The sequence below is a fragment of the Microtus pennsylvanicus genome, chromosome 12 (genome assembly GCF_037038515.1).
Source record: "Microtus pennsylvanicus isolate mMicPen1 chromosome 12, mMicPen1.hap1, whole genome shotgun sequence".
In the NCBI taxonomy this organism is placed as follows: Eukaryota; Metazoa; Chordata; class Mammalia; order Rodentia; family Cricetidae; genus Microtus; species Microtus pennsylvanicus.
Window position 1 is genome coordinate 25,656,376 of NC_134590.1, and position 22,569 is coordinate 25,678,944.

General features: G+C 44.5%; 2 protein-coding genes across 12 annotated transcripts in view; one reads left to right on the forward strand and one right to left on the reverse strand.

Moving 5' to 3' along the window:
- Window positions 1–17,611, forward strand: part of Aasdh (aminoadipate-semialdehyde dehydrogenase) — a 28,672-nt gene extending 11,061 nt beyond the window's left edge. For 3 of the 9 annotated variants that reach the window (XM_075942929.1, XM_075942930.1, XM_075942931.1), the window contains exons 6-15: window positions 1,555–1,796; window positions 2,207–2,313; window positions 2,970–3,142; window positions 4,798–4,990; window positions 5,884–5,999; window positions 6,969–7,752; window positions 9,688–9,851; window positions 11,682–11,804; window positions 13,251–13,382; window positions 14,401–14,887. In XM_075942929.1, the coding sequence (XP_075799044.1) occupies window positions 1,555–1,796; window positions 2,207–2,313; window positions 2,970–3,142; window positions 4,798–4,990; window positions 5,884–5,999; window positions 6,969–7,752; window positions 9,688–9,851; window positions 11,682–11,804; window positions 13,251–13,382; window positions 14,401–14,793 (2,427 nt within the window). In that variant the 3' untranslated portion in view covers window positions 14,794–14,887. Of the gene's footprint in view, window positions 1–1,554; window positions 1,797–2,206; window positions 2,314–2,969; window positions 3,143–4,797; window positions 4,991–5,883; window positions 6,000–6,968; window positions 7,753–9,687; window positions 9,852–11,681; window positions 11,805–13,250; window positions 13,383–14,400; window positions 14,888–15,423; window positions 15,556–16,749; window positions 16,890–17,190 lie in introns of those variants that run through there. The other 6 variants (XR_012907232.1, XR_012907234.1, XR_012907231.1 and 3 more) reach the window with 5 other exon arrangements.
- Cracd (capping protein inhibiting regulator of actin dynamics) overlaps window positions 17,535–22,569 on the reverse strand; it is a 213,696-nt gene continuing 208,661 nt past the window's right edge. For all 3 annotated transcript variants that reach the window (XM_075942928.1, XM_075942925.1, XM_075942927.1), the window contains one exon: window positions 17,535–20,556. In XM_075942928.1, coding sequence (XP_075799043.1) covers window positions 20,396–20,556 — 161 coding nt within the window. In that variant the 3' untranslated portion in view covers window positions 17,535–20,395. The remainder of the gene's footprint in view (window positions 20,557–22,569) is intronic.

Consider the following 22,569-nt stretch of genomic DNA (forward strand, 5'->3'; position numbering starts at 1 on the left):
ATTCCCCCAAGCTCTCCCCATCCTCCCTTCTCACTTTTTTCTCCCCATTTCCCCTTACCCCCATCCCATCCCCACCCCGTTTCCCATTTTTTAAAAAATATTTATTATGTATACAATATTCTGTCTGTGTGTATGCCTGCAGGCCAGAAGAAGGCACCAGACCCCATTACAGATGGTTGTGAGCCACCATGTGGTTGCTGGGATTTGAACTCAGGACCTTTGGAAGAGCAGGCAATGCTCTTAACCACTGAGCCATCTCTCTAGCCCCCAAGTTTCCAATTTTTGCCTGGCAATCTTGTCTCCTTCCAATATCAGGAGGATAACTTTATGTTTTTCTTTGAGATCACCTTCTTATTTAGCTTCTCTAGGATCTCATATTATAGGCTCAATGTCCTTTATTTATGGCTAGAATCCAGGGCTACACTCTTAAGAGAAACTGGCAGTTGCTGGTAGCTCCTTGGTTAGGGGTGGGACATTGTGCCCAACTCCTCTCTCCATGCTGGGACTTGATCTGGCCTGGGCGTGCATGGATTTTGTGCATGCTGTCACACCCACTGTGAATTCAGACGCTGTCCTTGGAGAGGACAGGTTCAACTTCTGTCACCCACATGGTGGCTCATAACTGTAACTCCAGTTCTAGAGGATCTGACACCATCTTCTGACCTCGGAGAACACCGCCTAGGCACACATGGTGCGCGCATGGTGCACACATAGGCATGGAGAAGAAGCACTCACAGAAGTTATAAAACAGAGTGTAGAACACGGGTTGTGAGATATTACATGGTAAATGGCTCAGCGCGATGGGGCTGGAGTGGTCGCTGAGGATAAGAGCGTTTGCTGCTCTTCCAGAGGACTTCAGTTTGGTTCCCGGCACCCACATGGTGCTCATAACCATCCGTCACTTCAGACCCCAAGATCTAGGGGATCTGGTGCCTTCTTTCATCCTCAGGCACCCACATATGCATGAAAGCAAAACAGTCATAGAGATGTAGAAGTCCAAGCACTGTCAACAGGGGAGTTCACACTCAGTCTGTAAATTATATTAAATGCACTATCCTACCAAATCCCAGGAAATGTTTGATAGAAGTTCACAAGTTGATCCTAGATTTTATATGGAAATGGAAAAAAGTCTTAATTTATATAGTGGCATACCACTTGATAATAAAAAATAAATAAACTGTTTATATATACAACAAAATGGATAAGATGGGAAATATTTATTAGGGTTTTATAAATAGGGCTTACCAACTGAAAATTATAGCCGTAGGGCTAGAGAGATGTCCCGGTGGTTAAGAGTATTCCTTGCTCTCTCAGAGGCCCAGAGTTCAGTCCCTAGCACTGTGTCTAGTGGTTGACAATGCCTCTAACTCCAGCCATAGGCATCCAATGACCTCTTCTGGCTTCTGCAGGCACACACATACAAACATACACAGAAATAATAATGCATCTTTAAAAAAAAAATACAGTCTTAGTGTCCTTATAGGTTCCGAAGTAATGATTACAGTGTTTACATACGGAAGGAGGAAACTAAAGTGATTTTTATTGTGTTTCCAGGCAACGCCAACATTGCTGAGAAGATTTGGATGTGAGCTCATCAAGTCCACTGTCCTGTCAGCGCATACTTCTCTGAGAGTGCTGGCCCTTGGTGGGGAAGCCTTCCCCTCACTGGCTGTTCTCAGAAGCTGGAGAGGCGAAGGCAATAAGACAAGAATATTTAACATTTATGGTATCACAGAGGTGTCTAGTTGGGCGACTTTCTACAGGATCCCCGAGGAAGTCCTTAATTCTCCTGTGAAGTAAGGCTTTAGTCACACTCAATAGAGGGGGGAGTCTTCTCCCGAGATCTTAGCATTAGCCCTGGGGCTTGTGCGTTTTGTTGGGGATGGCAGTTGAATGTGACGCTGTTGAAGGTGATAGTCTTTGCTTGCTAAGCCCGCCCTCCACTGTGGAGCTATGCTCCTAACCCTACTGACAGGGTTTGCCAGGTGCTGTCGTGATAATATTTAAGACACTATTTCAACTTAAGAATCCAAAATCTTTCTTATAACTGGTGACAAGATTCTACCAGATCCTTTTGTGACGTAACACACGGTACCAGACCATTTCCTCGGGCGGCTTTGCGTTGTACCATAAACTGCTTTTGAGACACTGGGAAGTGTGCCCACATGTGAATTTTAAGCCTGCCCTGGGCTGTGTTTTTCTGCAGACACGAATCTCCCGTGCAGCTGGGGTCACCACTCCTCGGAACGGTGGTCGAAGTCAGGGGCACAAACGGCTCCCCAGTTCGCGAGGGCACCGGCCAGGTATTTTTAGGTTGGTTCATGTTTGTTGGTTTATTTTTCAAAAAGAAAAATCAGATGTTTCTTATGTTCATTTCATGTTTTTTTAATATAGAGCGCACTTTTCCGTGATAAATTTTAGTCTTTTCATAATCACAAAATAGCCGGGCGGTGGTGGCGCACGCCTGTAATCCCAGCACTTGGGAGGCAGAGACAGGCGGATCTCTGTGAGTTCGAGACCAGCCTGGTCTACAGAGCTAGTTCCAGGACAGGCTCCAAAGCCACAGAGAAACCCTGTCTCGAAAAAACCAAAAAAAAAAAAAAACCAAAAAAAAAAAAAAAAAAAAAAGAAAAATAATCACAAAATATTTTGTGTTTACCCGAATAGTTTAACATGTAGTTTCTAATTATCTAGAAACATGATTTGAAGTGTTAGCATTTGTAGACAAAACTACCTAGCAGTATTCTAATGATATTTTTACAATCATATACATTTTTAGAAATAAGTTTGGTCTTATCCTTTTGCTAACTTCCTGAAATTATTGTGCCTGGGTAGCATTAAGAAGTCTCCTCATTTTAATATAGTCAAGGTCTGAATCTTAGTCACTGAATTTTAGAGGTACTTTGATTTTGATGTTGTTAAATAATTTTCCATGGATTTTGTGACATTGGAGTTTGTGTCTTTGAAAGGTGGGGAAAACAGAGTGTGTTTCCTGGATGGTGAAACGGCAGTGCCTCCTGGCACCATGCGGGCCACGGGAGACTTTGTGACTGTGAAAGATGGAGATATGTTTTTCTTGGGAAGAAAGGACAGCCAGATCAAGCGCCACGGCAAACGTCTTAACATTGAGCTTGTACGACAGGTAGAGCCATTTAACACTAAGTGTCTCTTAGTGTATTAGGCAGCAGAGGCAGCTACCGCCAGACTTCTGTGCCAGGTCCTCTACAGCTCACATGCCTGGCACATCACTCAGGAGGCTGAGGCTGAGCATTATGGGCTCAAGGCCAGGCTGAGCTATATAACAGGATCCTAGCTTTAAAAAAAAAAAAGAAAGAATCAGTGCCAGGTGGCGGTGGTGCACACCTTGAATCCCAGCACTCAGGAGGCAGAGGCAGGTAAATCTCTGAGTTAAAAGCCAGCCTGGTCTACAAAATGAGTTCCAGGACAGCCAGGACTACATACAGAAGCCCTGTATCAAAAAACCTAACAAAACAAAACAAAAATCCCAAAATAATTGCAGTAAAAGGCATGGATAATTCAAGGTATCTCTTATTTCCATCAGGAAGATATTTTGTTTGATAGTTTTGTTTTGAGGCAGAATCTGTTTATGTAGCCCAGGCTAGTCTAAAATTCCAAGTCCTCCTGCTTCGGCCTTCCTTGTGTTAGGCTTACAGGCACGACTCCCCAAGTCTGGCTTTAGATGGACATTTTTAAATGTTTTTGTTGGGGGGGGCGGGTGTTCTGAGACAGGGTCTCTCTGTGTAGTCCTGGCTGTCCTGGAACTCACTCTGAAGACCAGGCTTTGAACTCACAGAGATCCTCCTGCTTCTACCCCCTAAGTGCTGAGATTAAAGGCATGCAGCACCACTGCTCAGCCAAGATGGCTATTTTTAAAATAAGGGGTTGGAGAGATGGCCCACTGGTTAGAACGGTTACTGTTGATGGAGGAAGGTCATTGGCTAAAAAAAATAAAGAAACTACTTGGCTGGCCCTCATAGGTTAGAACACAGGTGGGTGGAGAAAACAGAACAGAATGCTGGGAGGAAGAGGAAGTGAGCTCAGACTCGACAGCTCTCCTCTTGGGAGCAGACGCCTCAGAAGAGACACCATACCCCGCTCCTGGGCAGACACACGCGATGAAGCTCCGACCCAGGATGGACATAGGCTAGAATCTTCCCGGTAAGACCGGTGCTCACAGATTATTAGAGATAGGTTGATCCAGATATCAGAATTAGCCAGTAAGGGCTAGAGCTAAAGGGCCAAGCAGTGTTTAAATGAATACAATTTGTGTGTTGTTATTTCGGGGCATAAGCTAGCCAGGCGGCCAGGGTGCTGGGGACGCAGCTCCGCCGCTCCTATTACTACATACTGTTCCTGCAGAGGACCCAGGTTTGCCTTGTAGCACCCACATCAGACAGTTCACAACTTTTTTTTTCAGCTCCAGTTGCAGGGTACCCGACTCCCTCTGGCTCCTCCAGCATCTGCATTCACATGGTGCATAAAAACTCACAAGCACACATACATAAAAATACATAAAGAGGTTAACAAAATAGATTCCGAGACCTATGAAAATACATTGGCTTATTTGCTTTGGAATGTATTTTTGCGGACAGGAGGACTGGTAGCTCTGTTAGTAGTAGATACCAATAGCAAGCAATTAAAAAAAAAAAACTCAGGTATTTTCTGGAAGTGATTCAGCTGTACTGATTTTAGACTGGCACAGGACAGCAAATCCAAGCATTTAGGAGCCCGTTTCTAGGTGTCCCTATTAGTAAGTGAGGACAATCTCTCTTCCAGGTGGCTGAAGAACTTCACCAGGTGGAATCCTGTGCAGTTACGTGGTATAATCAGGAAAAGTTGATTCTCTTCGTCGTAACCAAAGTTGATTTGGTAAAGGATAGCATCTTTAAAGAACTGCGGAAACGCCTTCCAACTCACGCTCTCCCTGATGACATGGTGTTGATTGATGCTCTGCCAGTCACGTGCCATGGTAAATAAAGTGACGTAAAGCAGATGTGTGCCAAGCTGGAGAACACTAATTAGTTTAACAGCTGCATAAGTGCCGTTATTAGCAATACTAGCATGAATTACGGTAGACTCTGTTAATCGCTTTGTGTTACTAACTCATCCCTGATGAGAGACTCCTGTGGGCTGGTGGTATTCTGATTTGCAAGTAGGCTGCAAAATATATACTCTTAAATTCAGACACAGGGAGGGTCACATACCTGCACTGGGGAAACTGAGGCAGGAGGATTACCAAGCTTGACACCAGCTTGAGCTACATAGTAAGATCCTGCTTTAAAAAAAACAAAGAAGAAAAAAAAACCTATGAGGCTAGAGAGATGTCTCAGTGGTAGAAATGGTTGCAGCACCAGCCTGGTGGGTTGATAACTTGATGCTGCGATGGAGAGAGTCAAGTCCCAAGAGTTGTATCGACTTACACAGAACACACACAGACACATTTTAACGTGCATCGTGTGTGTGTGTGTGTGTGTGTGCGCGTGCGCGCGCGCGTGCGCGTGCGTGCGTGTGTGCATTCTTGGTAGTTCCTTACCCGTGGCATTTTTATCTAAGGCATACTCGAGACCACGTCTTGAGCCTTTTTCCGTGGATAAAGAGCGTCTCCTTTCCTCTTGTCTTCGTAGCATTGGCCTTCAGAACTGACTCTCTGTGCTCTATGGTGTCTGAGCTTTACAGTGAAGAGCGTGTGGCTGATAAACACAGTGACTCTGGGGCAAAATTAATTTGCTTATTTTATGGGGTGGGATCAAGCCTAGGCCCACGTGGGTGCTGAACATGTGTTTTACTGCTTGGCTATACCCCCAGCTGCATGGTTAAAGTTTAAATGTTATTTTAATGTTTGTTATTTCTCTTCATACTAAGGAAAAATTGATGTTTCTGAATTAAACAAGATATATTTAGACTACATAAACTCGGAGCCTAGGAATAAGATCCATGGAAAAGAGGAACTTTGGGAAAAATTACAGTATTTATGGAAGGTACAGTTTCTTAAATACAAACTTATTTCTGTAATTCATTCTTTGTAGGGAATTTTAGTATTCCTAGTAAACCAGTAAAAATGTTTTTAAAATGTTATTTCTGCCCAGGTGCCAAGTAGCATGTCTTCCTTAGTCCAGTCATTCAAAGGTTGGAGTGTTTAAGTAACTGTCTCACAGACATTCATTGAAAGGGAGCTAGTTTACAGGGTGCTCGTGTCTATTCGCCTACTGACGTGACTTTTCTCGGGAGAGGCAGTGCAGTGCCTGTGCTCTCGCCAGGCTAGAAGCATGCTGTACCGGGTGGGCTAGCCATCGCATCTTGGGCTCTGTCATTAGTCTTGAGAAACGTGCAGTAGCTGTGTGCTACTGCTCAGGCATTTTTTAATGTGTCCCAATAGGCCAGCAAATGTTCTTAGATAAGATGTAGATTTTTCAGCAGGCGTTGGTGTCCCAGGCCTTTAACTCCAGCACTTGGGAAGCAGAGGCAGGTGGATTTCTGTGAGTTCGAGGCCTGTCTGGTCTACAGAGCTAGTTCCAGGACAGAGAAACCCTGTCTCGAAAACAACAGCAATAAAAAGATGTAGATTTTCTGAATGCTTCTGTGAAGCAGATGCATTTGGTTAGTCTTAAAAATCGAGGACTGTTGTTTTTGCTCACTGTAAGGCAGTTTGAGCTGTACGAAGTGGAATATCAGCCATGGGGATCTTAGGGACTAGTTGGTAAAGCAGATGTTTCTGTGACCTATTCCTTATTTTATGGGTAGGAAAACTGCTCTAAAGGGCATCATATTTAGAGATTATAGAGTGAATCTGACAGAGTTGGTGGTATAGTGATAATCATTAGAACAGAAAAAAACAATTTTTAACTATCTTAATTGTTAGCATTTTTTATGATGCTATCTGTATCACTTGTTACGTGTGCAGTCCTGTGTTCGGGCCTCTTACCGTGTCTCTCCCTCTCTGTGTGTAGTCTATTCTGAGTCTCCCTGGGGATCCCGGGGATGCCTGGAAGGTTCCCGAGGACTCAGTCTTCTTAAATAGCGGCGGCGATTCCCTCAAGTCCATGTGGCTCCTCAATGAGATTGAAAAACTCACTGGCACATCTATGCCTGGGCTCCTGGAGGTTATTCTCAGCAGATCTATCTTAGAGGTGTACAGCCACATCGTTCAGACCATGTTTGCACAGGAGGACCTGAAAGTCGGCAAGGGCTGTGCCACCAAAAGGAAACTCAGTGACACGGCCCCAGAGGAAGCCAGCCGCAAACCTGCTCAGCCGGCCTTGCCCTTTGCCCACGACAGCGAGGCAAACGCTCTGATTGCTCTCAGCAGAGGGAGTCAGCTCCTATCTCTGGGCACTCGGGGGCATTTAACTAATTTAGGACATTGCCCGTCAGTCTGTCCTCCTGATTTCATCTCACAGACTGACACTCAAGCACCAAAAGACTTAAGTCCTCCAGTTCCTGAAGAGAAGTTGAAAAAGCCATCAGTTTCTCAGGAGGGGAAACCTGCGGCAGGGGCTGAGACCGTGTTGCGAGAGAGGTGGCGGTCAGACACGGGCAAATGCGTAGATGCGTCCCCTCTGCTGGTGATGGCAGCTGCCGATCCGTCATCCACAACCGTGTACATCGGCTCCCACTCCCACAGAGTGAAAGCGGTCGACCTTTACTCTGGGAAGACGAGGTGGGAACAGCTCCTGGGAGATCGAATTGAATCCTCGGCATGCGTGTCCAAGTGTGGAAACTTTATTGTAGTGGGTAAGCTTCTGAATCCGAGGTTCGTAGAGTTAAATTCCACACACACACACGCACACACACGCACACACACGCACACACACACACACTTTTAGTCTGACACCTGGATGGAAGCTTAGCTCTGTATTGCTGTACTCTGACTTTGGCAATGTTTAATTCACCACCTCACTTTTCTCACGGAGAAACGGAAACCGTAATAGAGCATGATGCTGTGGCACACATTACGTTGAGACCCACTGACCCACCGCAGTGTCCCTGGGTCAGGAAGTTTGGAGGCACTTAGCTGACGATCGAGGTCTCATGCTTCTGTAGGCCCTGAGGGCTTTATGTGGAGTGGCAGGTTTGCTTTCAAGACGGCTCACAGACAGCACTGTCAGCACAGGGCCTCTCTTCTTAGTTGGTTTTTGCTAAGAAGATTCTGGTTTTGCCACATGAGCCTCTCTCTGTAGCTGTCTGAACATTTGCACAGCACGGCATCTGACTTCCCTCAGAGCAGGTGATCCTAAAGAGAAAGCCACAAGAGACTTAGGCTCTAAAACTGGAGACCATCATTTTTGTTTAATTGTGTTCATTAAACATAGATCACTAGGTCCAGTTCCTGCTCAGGGGAGAAAATTAGTTTCCATTTCTGGAAGAACGTCTGAGAATGTGTGGCTGTATTTTAAACCCATGGCAACTCTCAAAGAGTTCTGGGCAGGATTAATCAAGCCCAGCAGTCCATTGGTACACTGCAAGGCTCTTCAATGATGGCGACACAGAAAACAGCTTGGAAATTGAATCTCAAGAGCAATGACCTGGCCGTGGGCAGAACAATGTAAAGTGTAGCAGTTGAAGCCATCCTAAATGGCTGTCCTCAGGTCCCATCCACTTCGTCTTATTCTGTGTGCCCAGGTCTCTGTAGCGACTTCATTTGGAGGTTTTTACCCTTTCTACATCAGGATCCCCGAACTTTCTTTTCATCCACAGCCACACTTGGGAAGAGAAGTTCAGTGGAGTTACTAAGAATACCGGCTCTTAGATTTAAATCCTGATGCTGCCACATGGTAACTTTGAGATTTTGGCTCTTTTGTTTGTTAACCTGCTTCCATTGTTGTCATCCATAAGTATGGATATAATTAGGCTAAAGTATTTGAAAATGTAGGCTGGGGATGTGGCTTGGATGGCAGAATGCTTGTCTAGCATGTCAGGGCCCTGGGTTCAATCCCCAGCACTGTATAAACCAGATGGTGTGATCATGCACAACCGTAATCTCAGCACTCAGGAGGTGGAGGCTGAAGGATCAGAAGGTCTTAGGATACCTGAGGCTAGCCTGGGCTAATGGCCCCAGTCTCAAAAGAAAAAGCCCCATACAAAGGAAATGTGCAGTGGACATTGGTTGTTATTCATGCTAGCTTTTCTCAAATAGCTCTGAGCATCTGTACTGTTACAATAACGGTTGGGTAAAAGGAGAATAACCCGAAGCTCTGTGACACTGGGCAGTTTATCCGGTCACAGCCAGGGCAGATTTGAACCCAATTCTGTCAGTGTGTGTGTGTCTGTGTGCTCGTGAGGTGAGAGACTACTTGTTGGTTGTCTCTTTCCCCTATGTTGGCCTGGGTATCATGACGTCAGGCTTGGTGGCAGGTGTCTTTACTGACCGTCTTGCTGCCCCGCAGTACTATTAAAAACAAGGGCCTGCTGGGTGTGGAGGTGTCCACCTGCAACTCAGCACTCGGGGCTGAGGCCTAGGGCTGGGTGAGAGACCTGTGCCGCCAGACCAGCACTAGCTGGGATTTTACAGGAATGTGCTCTTCAGGATCTGCTGTGTCTGCTGAAAGCTAAATCAGGTGCGAGAACAGACATATATAAGAAGAGTGTGAATACAAATTGTCATCACTTAAACTAAATATTTTTATCAAGGTATCTTAATCTCATCGTTTATATTTTGTTTCTCTGTAGGCTGCTATGATGGATTAGTTTATGTTCTAAGAAGTAAGAGTGGAGAAAAACATTGGGCATTTACTACTGAAGATGCTGTCAAAAGCTCGCCAGCCATGGACCCCACCACAGGCCTCATCTATGTCGGGTCTCATGACCAGCATGTGTATGCTCTAGACATCTATGTAAGGATTCCCTGTATCCGTGTCACACTGCAAACACAGGGGCATGTCACTGTAATGTGCGCCTGAGTCTGGAAGCAGGCATTAACTATAAGCCCATGTATAATGTTTAGTCTGGAAAAAAGTGATTAGTCAAATTTAAACATCTTTAGGCATTTTTAACTTTCTTTCAAATAATTTCTGCAATATTAGGTATTCAGAATGACCATAACAGAAAAAAAAGCTATTTTAAGCTCTTATTACATGAAAATATCAAACTTATATAAAAATTATAAGGAAACTGCAATAATTTTCTTTTGAAATAACAGTGAATCAAAGCTCACTGGTATAAATAGAAATAAAGAATAAATATAAGTGATTAGAAAAACCCAGAAGAAAATAAAAACAAGTGCATAAACACACAGGAAGAAGCTGCTGAGGACATAAATGTTTCTGACCTTTAGTACTCGAAGCAACGAAATGAGACACTGATATTACAGTGACTGACAGTCGCGTCCCCGAGAGGTAGCAGCTTGTGTGGACGGGAGGACACAGGAGGACAGTTTGAGGGCTGGGATACAGCTCACTGGTACAGTGCTTGCCCAGTATGCACGAAGCCCTGAGTGCCATGCCTCCAGCCATACAGATGAGCTGGCACCTGAGTGATCCCAGCACTTGAGGCTCGGTTATGTGCACATAGTGATGTAATCAGTAATACACAGGAAGTAAATGCAGAGACGTAGTGTGGCTGTGGAAATCTCATAATCTTTGACCAAAAAATTTGTTTCTATGATTCCACCCTGGCAAAATCATCAGAAACATAAATATATGCACCAAGTTGTTTATAAGATTGAGTAATTGGTTTCTGACAGTTTTTAGATCAGGAAGAGAGATTATTTTGAATATAATGCTTTAAAATTATTTTTAAAGCCATTTTGTAAAATCAGTGAAGGAAACATACTGAGCTGTGTGTTCAGAATGAGTAAATGCACACATGCACATCCATGAGGGCACACACATGCACGTGTGTTGTAATTGGAGCGGCGGGGCTGCGTCCCTCGCACCCCGGCCACCAGCTAGCTTATGCCCCGAAATAACAACACACAAACTGTATTCATTTAAACACTGCTTGGCCCATTTCTATCTAGCCTCTTCTAGGCTAATTCTCACATATTAATTTAGCCCATTTCTAATCATCTACATAGCACCGCTAGGTGCGCTTACCAAGAAGATTCTAGCCTACATCCATCCTAGGTTGGAGCTTCATCGCATGTGCCTCAGAGAGCAGAGCTATCACGTCTACCCGGGAGAGGGGAGCATGGCATCTCTGCTCCAGAGAGCAGAGCTGTCAAGTCTGAGCTCACTTCCTCTTCCTCCCAGCATTCTGTTCTGTTTACTCCTCCCACCTATGTTTTAACCTATGAGGCCAAGCAGTTTCTTTATTACTTAACCAATGACCTTCCTCCATCACTCGTGCATGAGCATGCACATGCGCGCGCGCGTGCACACACACACCAGTCAATCAAAAGGGAAAATGGTAGTGTGTTATCAGTATCAGTGACTTCCTTTGCTGCTCTGTGCTGTCTTACCCGGAATGGTAGTCCTAGCACTGACGAGGCTGAGGCAGGAGGATTCTGAGTGAGTGAATAGGGAGGGCAGGGGAGAAGAGAAGAGAAGAGAAGAGAAGCCTGCATTCCTCTGGGTGCTGGCGCCTTGCTCCTTGGTGCAGCATGTGCAAGGCTCTGGGTTCAATCCTAGCACCTCCAGAAGGAACAGAACCCAGAACTTAGCTGTGTTATATGTGGACTTTTTAGCAATGAGCACCACCTGATTAATTCAAATTCTTGTTTTCAGGAAAAGAAGTGTGTCTGGAAGCTAAACTGTGGCGGGGTGATCTTCGCTTCTCCATGTTTGAGCCTGAGGCCACATCACCTGTACTGTGCTACGCTTCGGGGACTTTTACTGGCCATAAGTCCTGTAGGCATCCAGCCACTGTTAATTTAGCTCCTATCTTTATTTCTGATTTTGATGTTTAAAAGTTTGAGTACTTTTCAGTTAAATATAATCTACACATTAATGAGTTAGAATTCACTTAAAATGATTGAAATTATTTGGGAAAACAAGGTAGCATGTGTTCATGTTTTTATTGTATTTGTTTCTTTAGTTATTTTTATTTTAGCCTTTAAAAAGATTTATTTGTATGTGTAACACATGTGTCTGGTGCCTGAAGAGGGCATGGGATCCCCTGGAACTGGAATCACAGATGGTTATGAGCTACAGTGTGGGTGCTGGGAACCAAACCTGGGTCACCTGCAAGAACAACCTGTGGACTTCGTCACTGGCCCTCTCCAGACTGTTTGTGACCTTGTTAGACAGGATTTTCTCAGTCATTTTAAGGACTTCTTGTCTGCCCCTTACAGTGGTGAACACCTTTAATCCCAGCATGTGGGGGCAAAGACAGGTGAATCACTGAGAGTTCCATGCTAGCCTGGTCTACATAGTGTTTCAGCCTGGGCTACGTGGTGAGACCCTTTCTAAAAAAAAAAAACTGAGCAAAACAAAAACAGCAACAAAAAAAAACTTCTTGTCTAGTGTAAGGAGAGAGGTCTTGTTCATTTTTTTTTCTAATCTTAAAATTGTTTTTCCTTTTTTTATGTTTTTTTTTTTTTTTTCATTTTTGAGACAGGGTTTCTCTCTGTAGCTTTGGAGCCTGTCCTGGTACTAGCTCTTGTAGACCAGGCTTGCCTCTGCCTCTTGAGTGCTGGGATTAAAGGTGTGCGCCACCACTGCCTGGCTGTTTTTCCTTTCTAAAGATAGATTTTAGCTAGGCAGTGGTGGCATATACCATTAATCCTAGCAGCTGGGAGGCAGAAGCAGGCAGATCTCTGAGTTTGAGGCCAGTCTGGTCTATAGTGTGAGTTTCAGGACAGTCGGGCTGTTATACAGAGAAACCCTGTCTTAAAGTGTGTGGCTTTGTTTTATGTTCAGGGCTGACTTTTTGTCCTGGCTCTGAGAAGCAGCACTGATTTTCTGACTCTTTGTGCGCGTGCGTGCGTGTGTGTGTCTGTGTGCATGTGTGTGTCTGTGTGAGCGTGCCAGCGTCATCGACAGCGCCACTGTGTCACTGTTGCTGCTTGGTTCCAGCCTAGAAGATGTGTAGTTTGCTGTAAAGTGGCTCCACAGGTAAGGCACGTACCGCCAAGCCTGACAGCAGGAGTTCAGGCTCCTTCCCACATGCTGGAAGGAGAGAAGCAAGTCCTACAAGCTGTCCTGCATTCTCCACATGTGCCCTGTGGCATGTGCGTGTGCACACATACATGTGCACACACACAATAAATAAATAAATCAGCAAATGTAGCTTTAAAATGGTAAAGGTGCTTGGTTAGTAAATCGTCTTCAGTGCTGTTGCTTCTGTTACAACAGGCTGCTGGGAGCGTCGTTTGGAAGCACTGCTGTGGACAGCCTCTCTTCTCTTCCCCACGGTGCTGCCAGCGGTACGTTTGCGTCGGCTGTGTGGACGGGAGCTTGCTCTGCTTCACTCATGCAGGAGAGCAGGTGAGAGCAGGTGTTCCAGCTCTGTGCGTAACCCCACCCCTAGCCCTGGTGACTGGACCCAGGGACTTGCTGTAATCAGCGACCGCTCTGTTATTGAGCTACATTCCCAGCCCTTGCTCACATACAGACACATATATACACACATACATATATACATAGTATATATATATATGTATATATTATTATTCTTTTTAATAATTTCTTTTGATATAGGGACTCCCTTGCTATCCTGGAACTCATTGTGTAGGCCAGACTGGCCTAGAACTGTGATCTGCCTACCTCAGCCTCTTTTTTTTTTATTTTTATAATTTATTAATTTGTACTTTATGTACATTGGTATTTTCCCTGCACATATGCCTGTATGAGGGTGGTGGATCCCTGGAACAGGAGTTACAGACAGTTGTGAGCTGTCATATGGGCGCTGGGATTTGAACCTGGGTCCTCTAGAAGAACAGGTAGTGCTCTTAACCACTGAACTCTCTCTCCAGCCCCTGGCTCAGGCTTCTTGAGTGCTGGGATTGAAGGCGTGTACCACCTGGCAATGCCCAGATTTTTGTTTAAAGCTCTAACTATTTGCACTTAAACTCCTTCATTCCCCTTCCATCTCACTTGGTTTGGAAAACTTGAGTTAGACTTTTTTCTCCCTTTCTCTTTGTTCTAGAGCTGGTTTTGGAACAAAGGCCAAGTTCCACACCCTGTCCAAGATTGTTAATAACGTACTTTGAAGACATAATACAGTTTTTTTCTGTAAACACAGTGTCTGTGAACACACCAGTAGTAATTCTCAAGCAGCTCAGAATTACTTGTAACAGCATTGTAACGTAACTTGTCTTTGTTTTTACCACCGGAGCAGTCCAGTGGGAGAATGAAGCTACTTTCCAGAAACCGGCATTATTTTTGTCTCTGGAGCTCCCCAGTTGTCTCCCTCTCACCTTTTCTGTCTGTATGAAGAAACCCTGCAGGCTTAAGAAAGTACTGCCCTGGATAAAAGACTGATCGTTCCTCCTCTTCTTTGAAGGTGTGGCGCTTCTCTGCGGGAGGACCAGTCTTCTCATCCCCGTGTATCCCAGCATCAGAACAAGAAATATTTTTTGGTTCCCATGATTGCTTTCTGTACTGCTGTAGCATGGAAGGTCACCTGCAGTGGAAATTTGAGACTACCGCGAGGGTGTATGCAACCCCCTTTGCTTTCAGTAGCCAGAGCTGCAGCAGCGAATCCCTGCTGGCGGCCGCATCCACCGACGGGAAGCTGTGGATCCTGGAGTCTCAGAGTGGCAAGCTGCGAAGTGTGCACACACTCCCTGGGGAAGTTTTCTCTTCTCCTGTGGTCTGGGATTCCATGCTTATCATTGGGTGCAGAAATAATTACGTTTACTGTCTGGATTTATTGTGTAGTGATAATCAAGTATAGTCCTTGTAAGTATATATGTGTGTGTGAGATGGTTGGAAATATTGTAAAGCTATGTGGATGGTTTTATATTAAAGATTCTATTTTGGGTAAGGAATTTGTCTGCTGTACTTCAGTAGAGATCAACCATGTTTATTTCTTATAGAAGGAGCAGGAGCTTCTAGGGGGGGTTGATAAAACACCTGTTATAGTTTTTTAAATAAACTTTTAAGATTTATTTTATGTATATAATGCTCTATCTGCATGTACACCTATATACCAGAAGAGGGCATCCGATCCCATTATAGATGGTTATGAGCCACCATGTGGTTGCTGAGAATTGAACTTAGAACTTCTGGAAGAGCAGCCAATGCTCCTAACCACTGAGCCATCTCTCCAGCCCACAAAATCCTGCTGTATTTTGTAGTACTTTTAATTAAGTACTACAAATGTGATGGTGTGCTGGATAGTTTCATATCCACGTGACACAAGCTAGTCATTTGAGAGGTGGGAACCTCAACTGAAAAAAAAAAATGCCTCCATAAGACTGAGCTGTAGGTGAGCCTCTACAGGATTTTCTTAATTAATGATTGATGGGGGAGAGCCCAGCCCATTGTGAGTGGTGCCACCCTGGACTGTTTCTGGCTTCTTTAGCAGGTTATCAAGTCATGAAGAGCAAGCCAGTAAGCATCACGCCTCCATGTCCTCTGTATCAGCTCCTGCCTGCAGGTTCCTGCCCTGTTTGAGTTCCTGACTTCCTTCAGTGATGGACTATGGTATGGAACTGTAAGCCTCACTTGCTTTTGGTCATGGCGTCTCATCACAGTAACGCTAACTATGACAGGTGGTGAATTGTATGTTTTAGAAACATCTTTTAATTGGTCAAAAAGATGCTGGTTTGAAAATCACCAAAATACCTCACTGTGTGTAATTAAGAAGGTGGAAACATAACCTTACTATGGTACTTTGGGGGCAGCACCTTTGTGAGATGGTTAAGATTATATGAGGATGTGTATGTGTGTGTGCATGTGTTGGGGGATGCTGCTGACCCTGAGGGACTGGAACTTTGTAAGGAGAGACCAAGGCCTGTGTGCTCTGCTTTGCCATGTGATGTCCAGCATCACCTTGGTTGGGACCCTGCAGAAGGTCTCTATTAGTAAGGGACACATAACTAGATGTGGCCACCAGTCCTTGACCTCCTCAGATTTCAGAACTGAGAGCTAAATAAACGTGTATTTATTATAGTCAGTCTGTGGTATTCAGCCATGGACAAGTGAACAGAGACAGCTAGTAAAACATAGTTCTTGCTGTGGATTGAGCTCGTTTGTAAACTGGCTAGCGTTTGAAGTCAAGCCAACAGTGAGTGTCTGCATAGAAGGCAGCAGAGGACGGAAAATTGTCTTCTCGAGCAAGGCTCACCGTATATTCATGCCTTTGGACATCAGAGCTCCTGGTCTGGGAAGGAAATGCTGCAGCAGCAATTGTATTCCCTGCTTCTCAGGCCTGCGGGTTACATCATCAGCTCCCTGGTCTCGTGGCCTCTGGCCTTTATCTGAGTTGAACTATACCCTGGGTTCTGCAGGTCTGTAGTGTGCGAACGCCACGTGGTGGCACTTCTCAGTCTCCATAACCTCATGAACCAGTTCTTGAATCTCTGCCTTTGTAACCATCAGTTGCTTGTTTCTCTGGAGCAATCCTGTTAGGCTCTAGGTTTCACAATAAGTATATCTATAGCCTTTCATTTCTCTCTCCACCTAGCTAAATATATCTGATCAGTTATGTTTCTTTAGAGAACCCTAACATATTAAGGTTGTTTTGTGGGTTTCTGGGGTTTAAAAATCTCTGTGGAAAAGAAAGGATCGGAATATGTTTTGAGTTATAAACAGACTATACCATTGACTTTATACTGAAAAAGATTTTTATCTTTGGTGTTTTTGCCTGAATGTATCTAAGTGTACCATGTGTATGCATTCCCTCCAGAGACCAGAAGAATATGTGGGAGCCTCTGGAGCTGGAATGAGCCACCATGTAGATGCTAGGAACTGAGCCCGGGTCCTCTGTATGAGGCAAGAACTCTTAACCAGAACCATCTCTGTAGACTGAGCTAAAGGTTTTTAAAGGTAGGCTCTATTTAACAACTTAGGTTCATTATTTCAAAGCTGGGGAGGCGGGGGAGTCATGTACGTGTATTGTGTACTGCTCGGGCTTGAACCCAGGGCTTTGTTCATGTGAGGTGAGCACTCCACCATTGGACTATATCTCTAGGTCCTTATTTAGTATTTTTAAGCAGGCAAAAGTGCCCATATTACACACACACGCACACACACACAGTTTTGACTTAATACAGTGACTTTAGGCCTTCATCAGTCCTGCAGTGCAACCCAAGCCAACCTCACCGTTTTCACCAAGTTGTCTTTGCAGGTCAAATGCTCAGAGTCCAAGGTGTAGCCTGTGGTAGCCGGCCCTCAGCTGAGGATGATGCTGCTGGGCTGTGACCTGGAGTAAAGAGACTGCAAGATCATTTTATCCGAGACTGAGACCACTCACTTCCTACCGGACTTGAGGTAAACATCTGGGCTTGTTCATATATATATTCGTCCACTGGGTATTTGGGGTGGGGTGGGAGGTAGGATAAACACAGTAGCATTAAAAACTTGAACCTTTTCTTGTTCTTCCAAAGTTCTGTAAATAAGAGATTGCCCGTAGATGGCCATCGGGGTAAGTCACAGCTTCAGCTTAATAAGGACATTCATCAGTGCTAAAGGTCTTGTCAGTATTTTATTGAAAGGTCTTTTCCCTTAAATAGTGGACATTTTTTTTTACATTCAAACTGTATACAACCAAAATCTCAAAATAATATTAAAATCACACTAAGGAATTTTTATTAAGTATCTACTTTAATTTTATTGTTGGTAAAAATATTGCAAGACACTTGTAGCTAATGTTGCTGCTTTAAAATAAGCAAACTAAAATCACGAGAAGAGACGGTGGATACATACTATACATTTGTAGATGATCAGCTAAAGTGAGAATTTCATGGTAATCAATCATGTTTTATAAGAAACAATTGCACTTGAAACATCTTTAAAGTAAACAAAAACTCTACTTCCATATGTAAGTCTATGAACAGAGGTTAATCACCTATATAACCTTGTCAGAAGTATGTTTAAATCTAAAAAGCTTGTATATTTAATATAGCAGTCATTCATTAAAAAAAAAAGTCTTGAACTTTTGTTTTCACAGAACTTTCCATAGTTTGCTGCTCAGACAAGCGCAACACAACTGAAGCAGAATAACACTTCCTTGGTACTCAGTGCAGGGTTGGGTGACTTGGAAATGTAATGTTGAGCATGTGCTTTTTCAGCAAGAATGACGACCGCCTGTTCCTCGGTAGATTCTTCTTTAAAGATATCCGTGGGGCATTTTTAACTACACTATATCTTGTACTGTGTGTGGGCTCATGGTATCGAGTCAGTATGAACGCATCTACTAGTCTTTCTTTAATTTGTTTTAAGACGGGGTCTCCACTGTATAGCCTTGGCTGGCCTGGAACTCATCATGTAGACCAGGCTGGCCTTGAACACACAGAGATCCACCTGTGTCTGCCTCCCAAATGCTGGGTAAAAGGCATGCGCCACCATGCCCAGCCCTATTCTTCTTTAGCCATCTTATTTCTGGTCCTGTTCGCTGCCATGACTGTGGTACTGGCCAAAGCCGAGAGGATGGAGGAAGAAGCCAGTTTGGAAGAATCACTCTGGCACTGTAAGTCTAGAGCTTTGTGTGGGAAGATTCCCATTCTATAACTCTAGGGCTTTGGGTGTTCTATCAGTGAGGAAATCATTGAACTAACAATTGTCTACACATAAGATTTAGAAATGAATACCAGTGTGGGAAACGTGCAGTGGAATATTAGTTGCTTACAATAGCAGTAACAACAAAAAAGTTACATTGATTCTTAACAGTCGGAAGGTCCAGTAAATATAATACTAAGTCCAACTTGCTATAGTACAGCTTCTTGACCACACATGCCAGCTGCTTCATGAAGCTGAGCCACTGTTTCTAGAGAGAAAATGGTTTCTATATGGTAAACAGCATCCCTGTCATCCTGTGGAGCAGACAGAATGACAGCACATTGCATATTGAGTAAGCACAGAGGAAAAGGAGTGATGTATGCTATAAAATATGTTAGTGCGGGGGACCAAAAGGAGGGAATCCCCTGCACTGGGCTAAGATCCTACACCTAGAAAAGGAAACGATGCCAACACCGGGAAATACAAAGTAATTGCCAGCAGTATGTAGGCATTTGCTGGTATGTCTAGTGTCATGTAAAGCAAATCTAGAGAAATAAACAAATACATGTGGCTTTGACACTGCCAAGTCCCTTGTGTGCACATGTGTATGATAACAAGGCCACGTAAAACTCTGAGATGCTTCTTTTAAAGGTATCAAGGTGAATGCTCTACATTGTAAATGCTTTGGAACATTCGACTCTGAATTATTCAAGTACAAGAGAGGAACAAAAAATTCTCTACAAGAAGTCCTTAGAACAAATAGGTTACACATCTTGGCTTGTTCATTTTCCCTTAAGGCCAAGGGGAAATTTCAGAGGCATGTAATGCCAACAACCTAAACTATCGTACATAAATGGCTGGTTTGGGTGACGGTTTTATTTTCTTGTCTCACGTTTGCATCTTTTGGTGGACAAGCCTTCTCTTCATAACGTGAAAAGCTAGATTACACCAGGTTCTTAACTTTTGGATGTCATCAGAATTCATCTGAAGGGTTTCTTCTAAAATCTATATCCTAGGCCCTGTGCTCCCAGGATCTATCTGGGAGTGCCGCCCGGGCTGCTGGAGAACCACTGTGCTACATGAGGAGTCTTCTCAGCGACAGCTCTGACCCAGAGTTTGTTCCTTTGGAGCCAGTGAGGCCAGACAGTCCTTGGTCTTTAAAGAGGGCACTGCTATAACAGGGTACACCATGGATCAGTCAGTATGAATGGTTTGCTACGTTGTGGTTTTAGGGTGGGAAAAAAAGTCATGAAAACCAGACATAGGCACAGAGCTGGGGGCCAGCTTTTCCTTATTCTCCCAGTCACTGCATCCGGGAGAGTGATACCATGTTTTATGTACATGTGAACCTGTTCCATATGCAAACACATAGGGTAAATGTTTGGGGTAGAAGAGTAGAGAATCAAAATAAAAAATAGAGTAATAGATTGGCAAAAGGATATAATCTGAAATGGTGCGTGGGTGTGCATGTATATGTGGGGACCATAGATGGGCATGGCAGGCTCTCCTGAGCTCTCCTGTGCAGATTTCGATGGGCACAGATGGGCATGGCAGGCTCTCCTGAGTTCTCCTTTGCAGATTTTGCTTCATGTGGTCCCTCAGCCAAAACTGTCTCTTGAGAACTAGGGGAGCTCAAGGCACCAGGACCCAGGGTTGTGCAAATATACTCTTTACAATGAACACCACCAGTGCAGTTTCTAAACATTATTTTAGAGCCTATAAAACATGCTTCTTTTCCCTAACTTGGTTTCTTTACCGCATATAAAAAAATAAATAAATAAAAAGGGCAAGAGAAGAGCCAGCAACTGGCCACAGACATGGGAAAGAGTCACCGTTTACTTAATGATTTGTGGGCAGTCGCTCCAGGCCTTTGCTTTTCTCTTGGCCAAAGCCAGCCAGGCAGGTTCTGTAGACACGGGGGCAGCGTCTGGGGTGGAGAACCTCTTGGTGACCTCCTTTACCAGCGGTGCTGGGGGCGCAGAGTCTGAGATCTCCACTGCGTTGTTTGAAGGAAGAGAGAAATAAGAACCACATAAAAACAAACATTTTAGTCAATAGAATTATATGTACTTACTATACATGAAATGATGCATGCATGCACGCACACACCTCAGAACACCAAAATCTAGCTAGCTGTTGTTCACAGAATTACTAAGAACATTTAAAATCTGCTCTTAGGACTTTAAGAATCCAGTAGGCTGTTAGCTCTAGTAACTGTGTTATACAACAGATTTCCTTTTTTTTCCTATTTATTTACTTGTTTATTTATTTACTTATTTTTTGAGACAGGGTTTCTTAGTGTAAGAGTCCTGGCAGTCCTGGATCTTACTCTGTAGACCAGGCTGGCCTCAGAGATCCATCTATGTCTGCCTCTGCCTCCTGAGTGCTGGGATTAAAGGCAAGTACCACTGAACTTCTCTGAAATGTTGTACCCTTTAGCAAACATTTCAAAGGTTCTCCAGAACAAAATTTTGACTTATTTAGTGGTATGAAAGTCAAGCCAGGCATGATAGTGCGTGCCTTGGAACTTCTATGGTCCTGAACTCCTGGTCTTCCTGCCCCAGCCTCCCAAGTGCTGAGATTACAAGTGTGGGCCATGGGGCCTGGCAAGTTGGTGAAGTCAATAGCAGGCTGCCCCCTCCACAGAGCAGCTCCTAGCTCTATTAAGCTAGCATTATTATAAAGTGCGATAATCCTTTTGTCCTTCCAACTGGACAGAGAAAAGAATGACCTCTTGGGCCTTGCACCTTCCACTTTTCATGAAAAAAAAATCTCAGTCTTAGTCTAACATTTAGAACCCTCATTGTAAGAGCAAACGAAAGAATACTTAGAGGTCCCAGAGATCAGTGGTCTAAGGTAGTTCTGGTATATGAACACTCCTACTTTACCACTAGGTAGTGTAACCTTTTTTAATACGTCCACATCTCCAGACCTCAGGAAAGAGGTCGCCAAGGCCTGAGTGTTAGTATTCAGGCATCTGTACTGGCCGCCCTTGGGGTCCTGACAGGGTACGTCCTCAGTTACAGCCACTAAGAGCAACCCCTGTGCACATTCACTACATTCCCATCTGTTCTCTCTACCTCTCTCTCTCTCTTTCCCCATTCTTGTCCCCAGGGTCTGGTCTCTGCCCCTTCTCTCTCCTCTTCTGGTAGACCTCCCATGTGAGTCCTGTTATATGGCATGATTCCTTAGCGCCATTTTTTAAAATAAATTATAACACTGAAGCCATGAGATTCGGCGGGCCTCCTGGTGCTTCCTCCAGCCCACCAGAGGTCTGAGGCATGCTGGGACCCTAGTCTACAGACGACAGTCTCACTTCTCCAACTAACAGAGCACTGGGCCCCTTCGTCCAATACCGGCCTGTCTGGACAGTGAAGGGGGCAGAGATCAGTCCCTGGGGATGAGTGGCAGAAGAGAAAAAGAGAGGGAGGGAGGGAGGAAGAGAGAGGGGGAGAGGTGGGCAAGGCCCACCTTTTAAGGGAAAAGTAGTGAGGTGCTCTTAGCTGCAGCTAGGACTATTCTGTCAAGCCCCTAAGGACAGGCCAGTACAGATGCCTCAGTGGAAATGGGAGAGGCTGGGGCTTAGATATGGTTACGGTTTGCACTATCTCCCCTGTGTTTACATGTAGGAAGACTAGTTTTCTAGTGTGGTGGCGATGAATTCTTCGCTCTATGTCAGTTCTGCCTAAACTTTACACCTCGCCTTCCCCAGCCTATTATACTCATCTCTTTCTTTAATGTCCTGGTAGATGCCCTTCCTTGCTGTAACAGACAGGAAGGCAGGCAGACAGGCAGATGATAAATAATGAAAGTGGATGGTAGGCAATGAGGTACTGGTGATGACTCACGTTGCCCTATTGAATGTTCAGAGACCAGGGCAAGCCAGTTGGTGTCAGATCAGCCACAGCTTACGTATTTACACCATGGAAGGTAGCGAAGGCTACAAACTCTAAGGAGATGGCTGCACAGGCATTTTACTGTCTCCCTCTGAGAGCTGGGGAATTCCTGC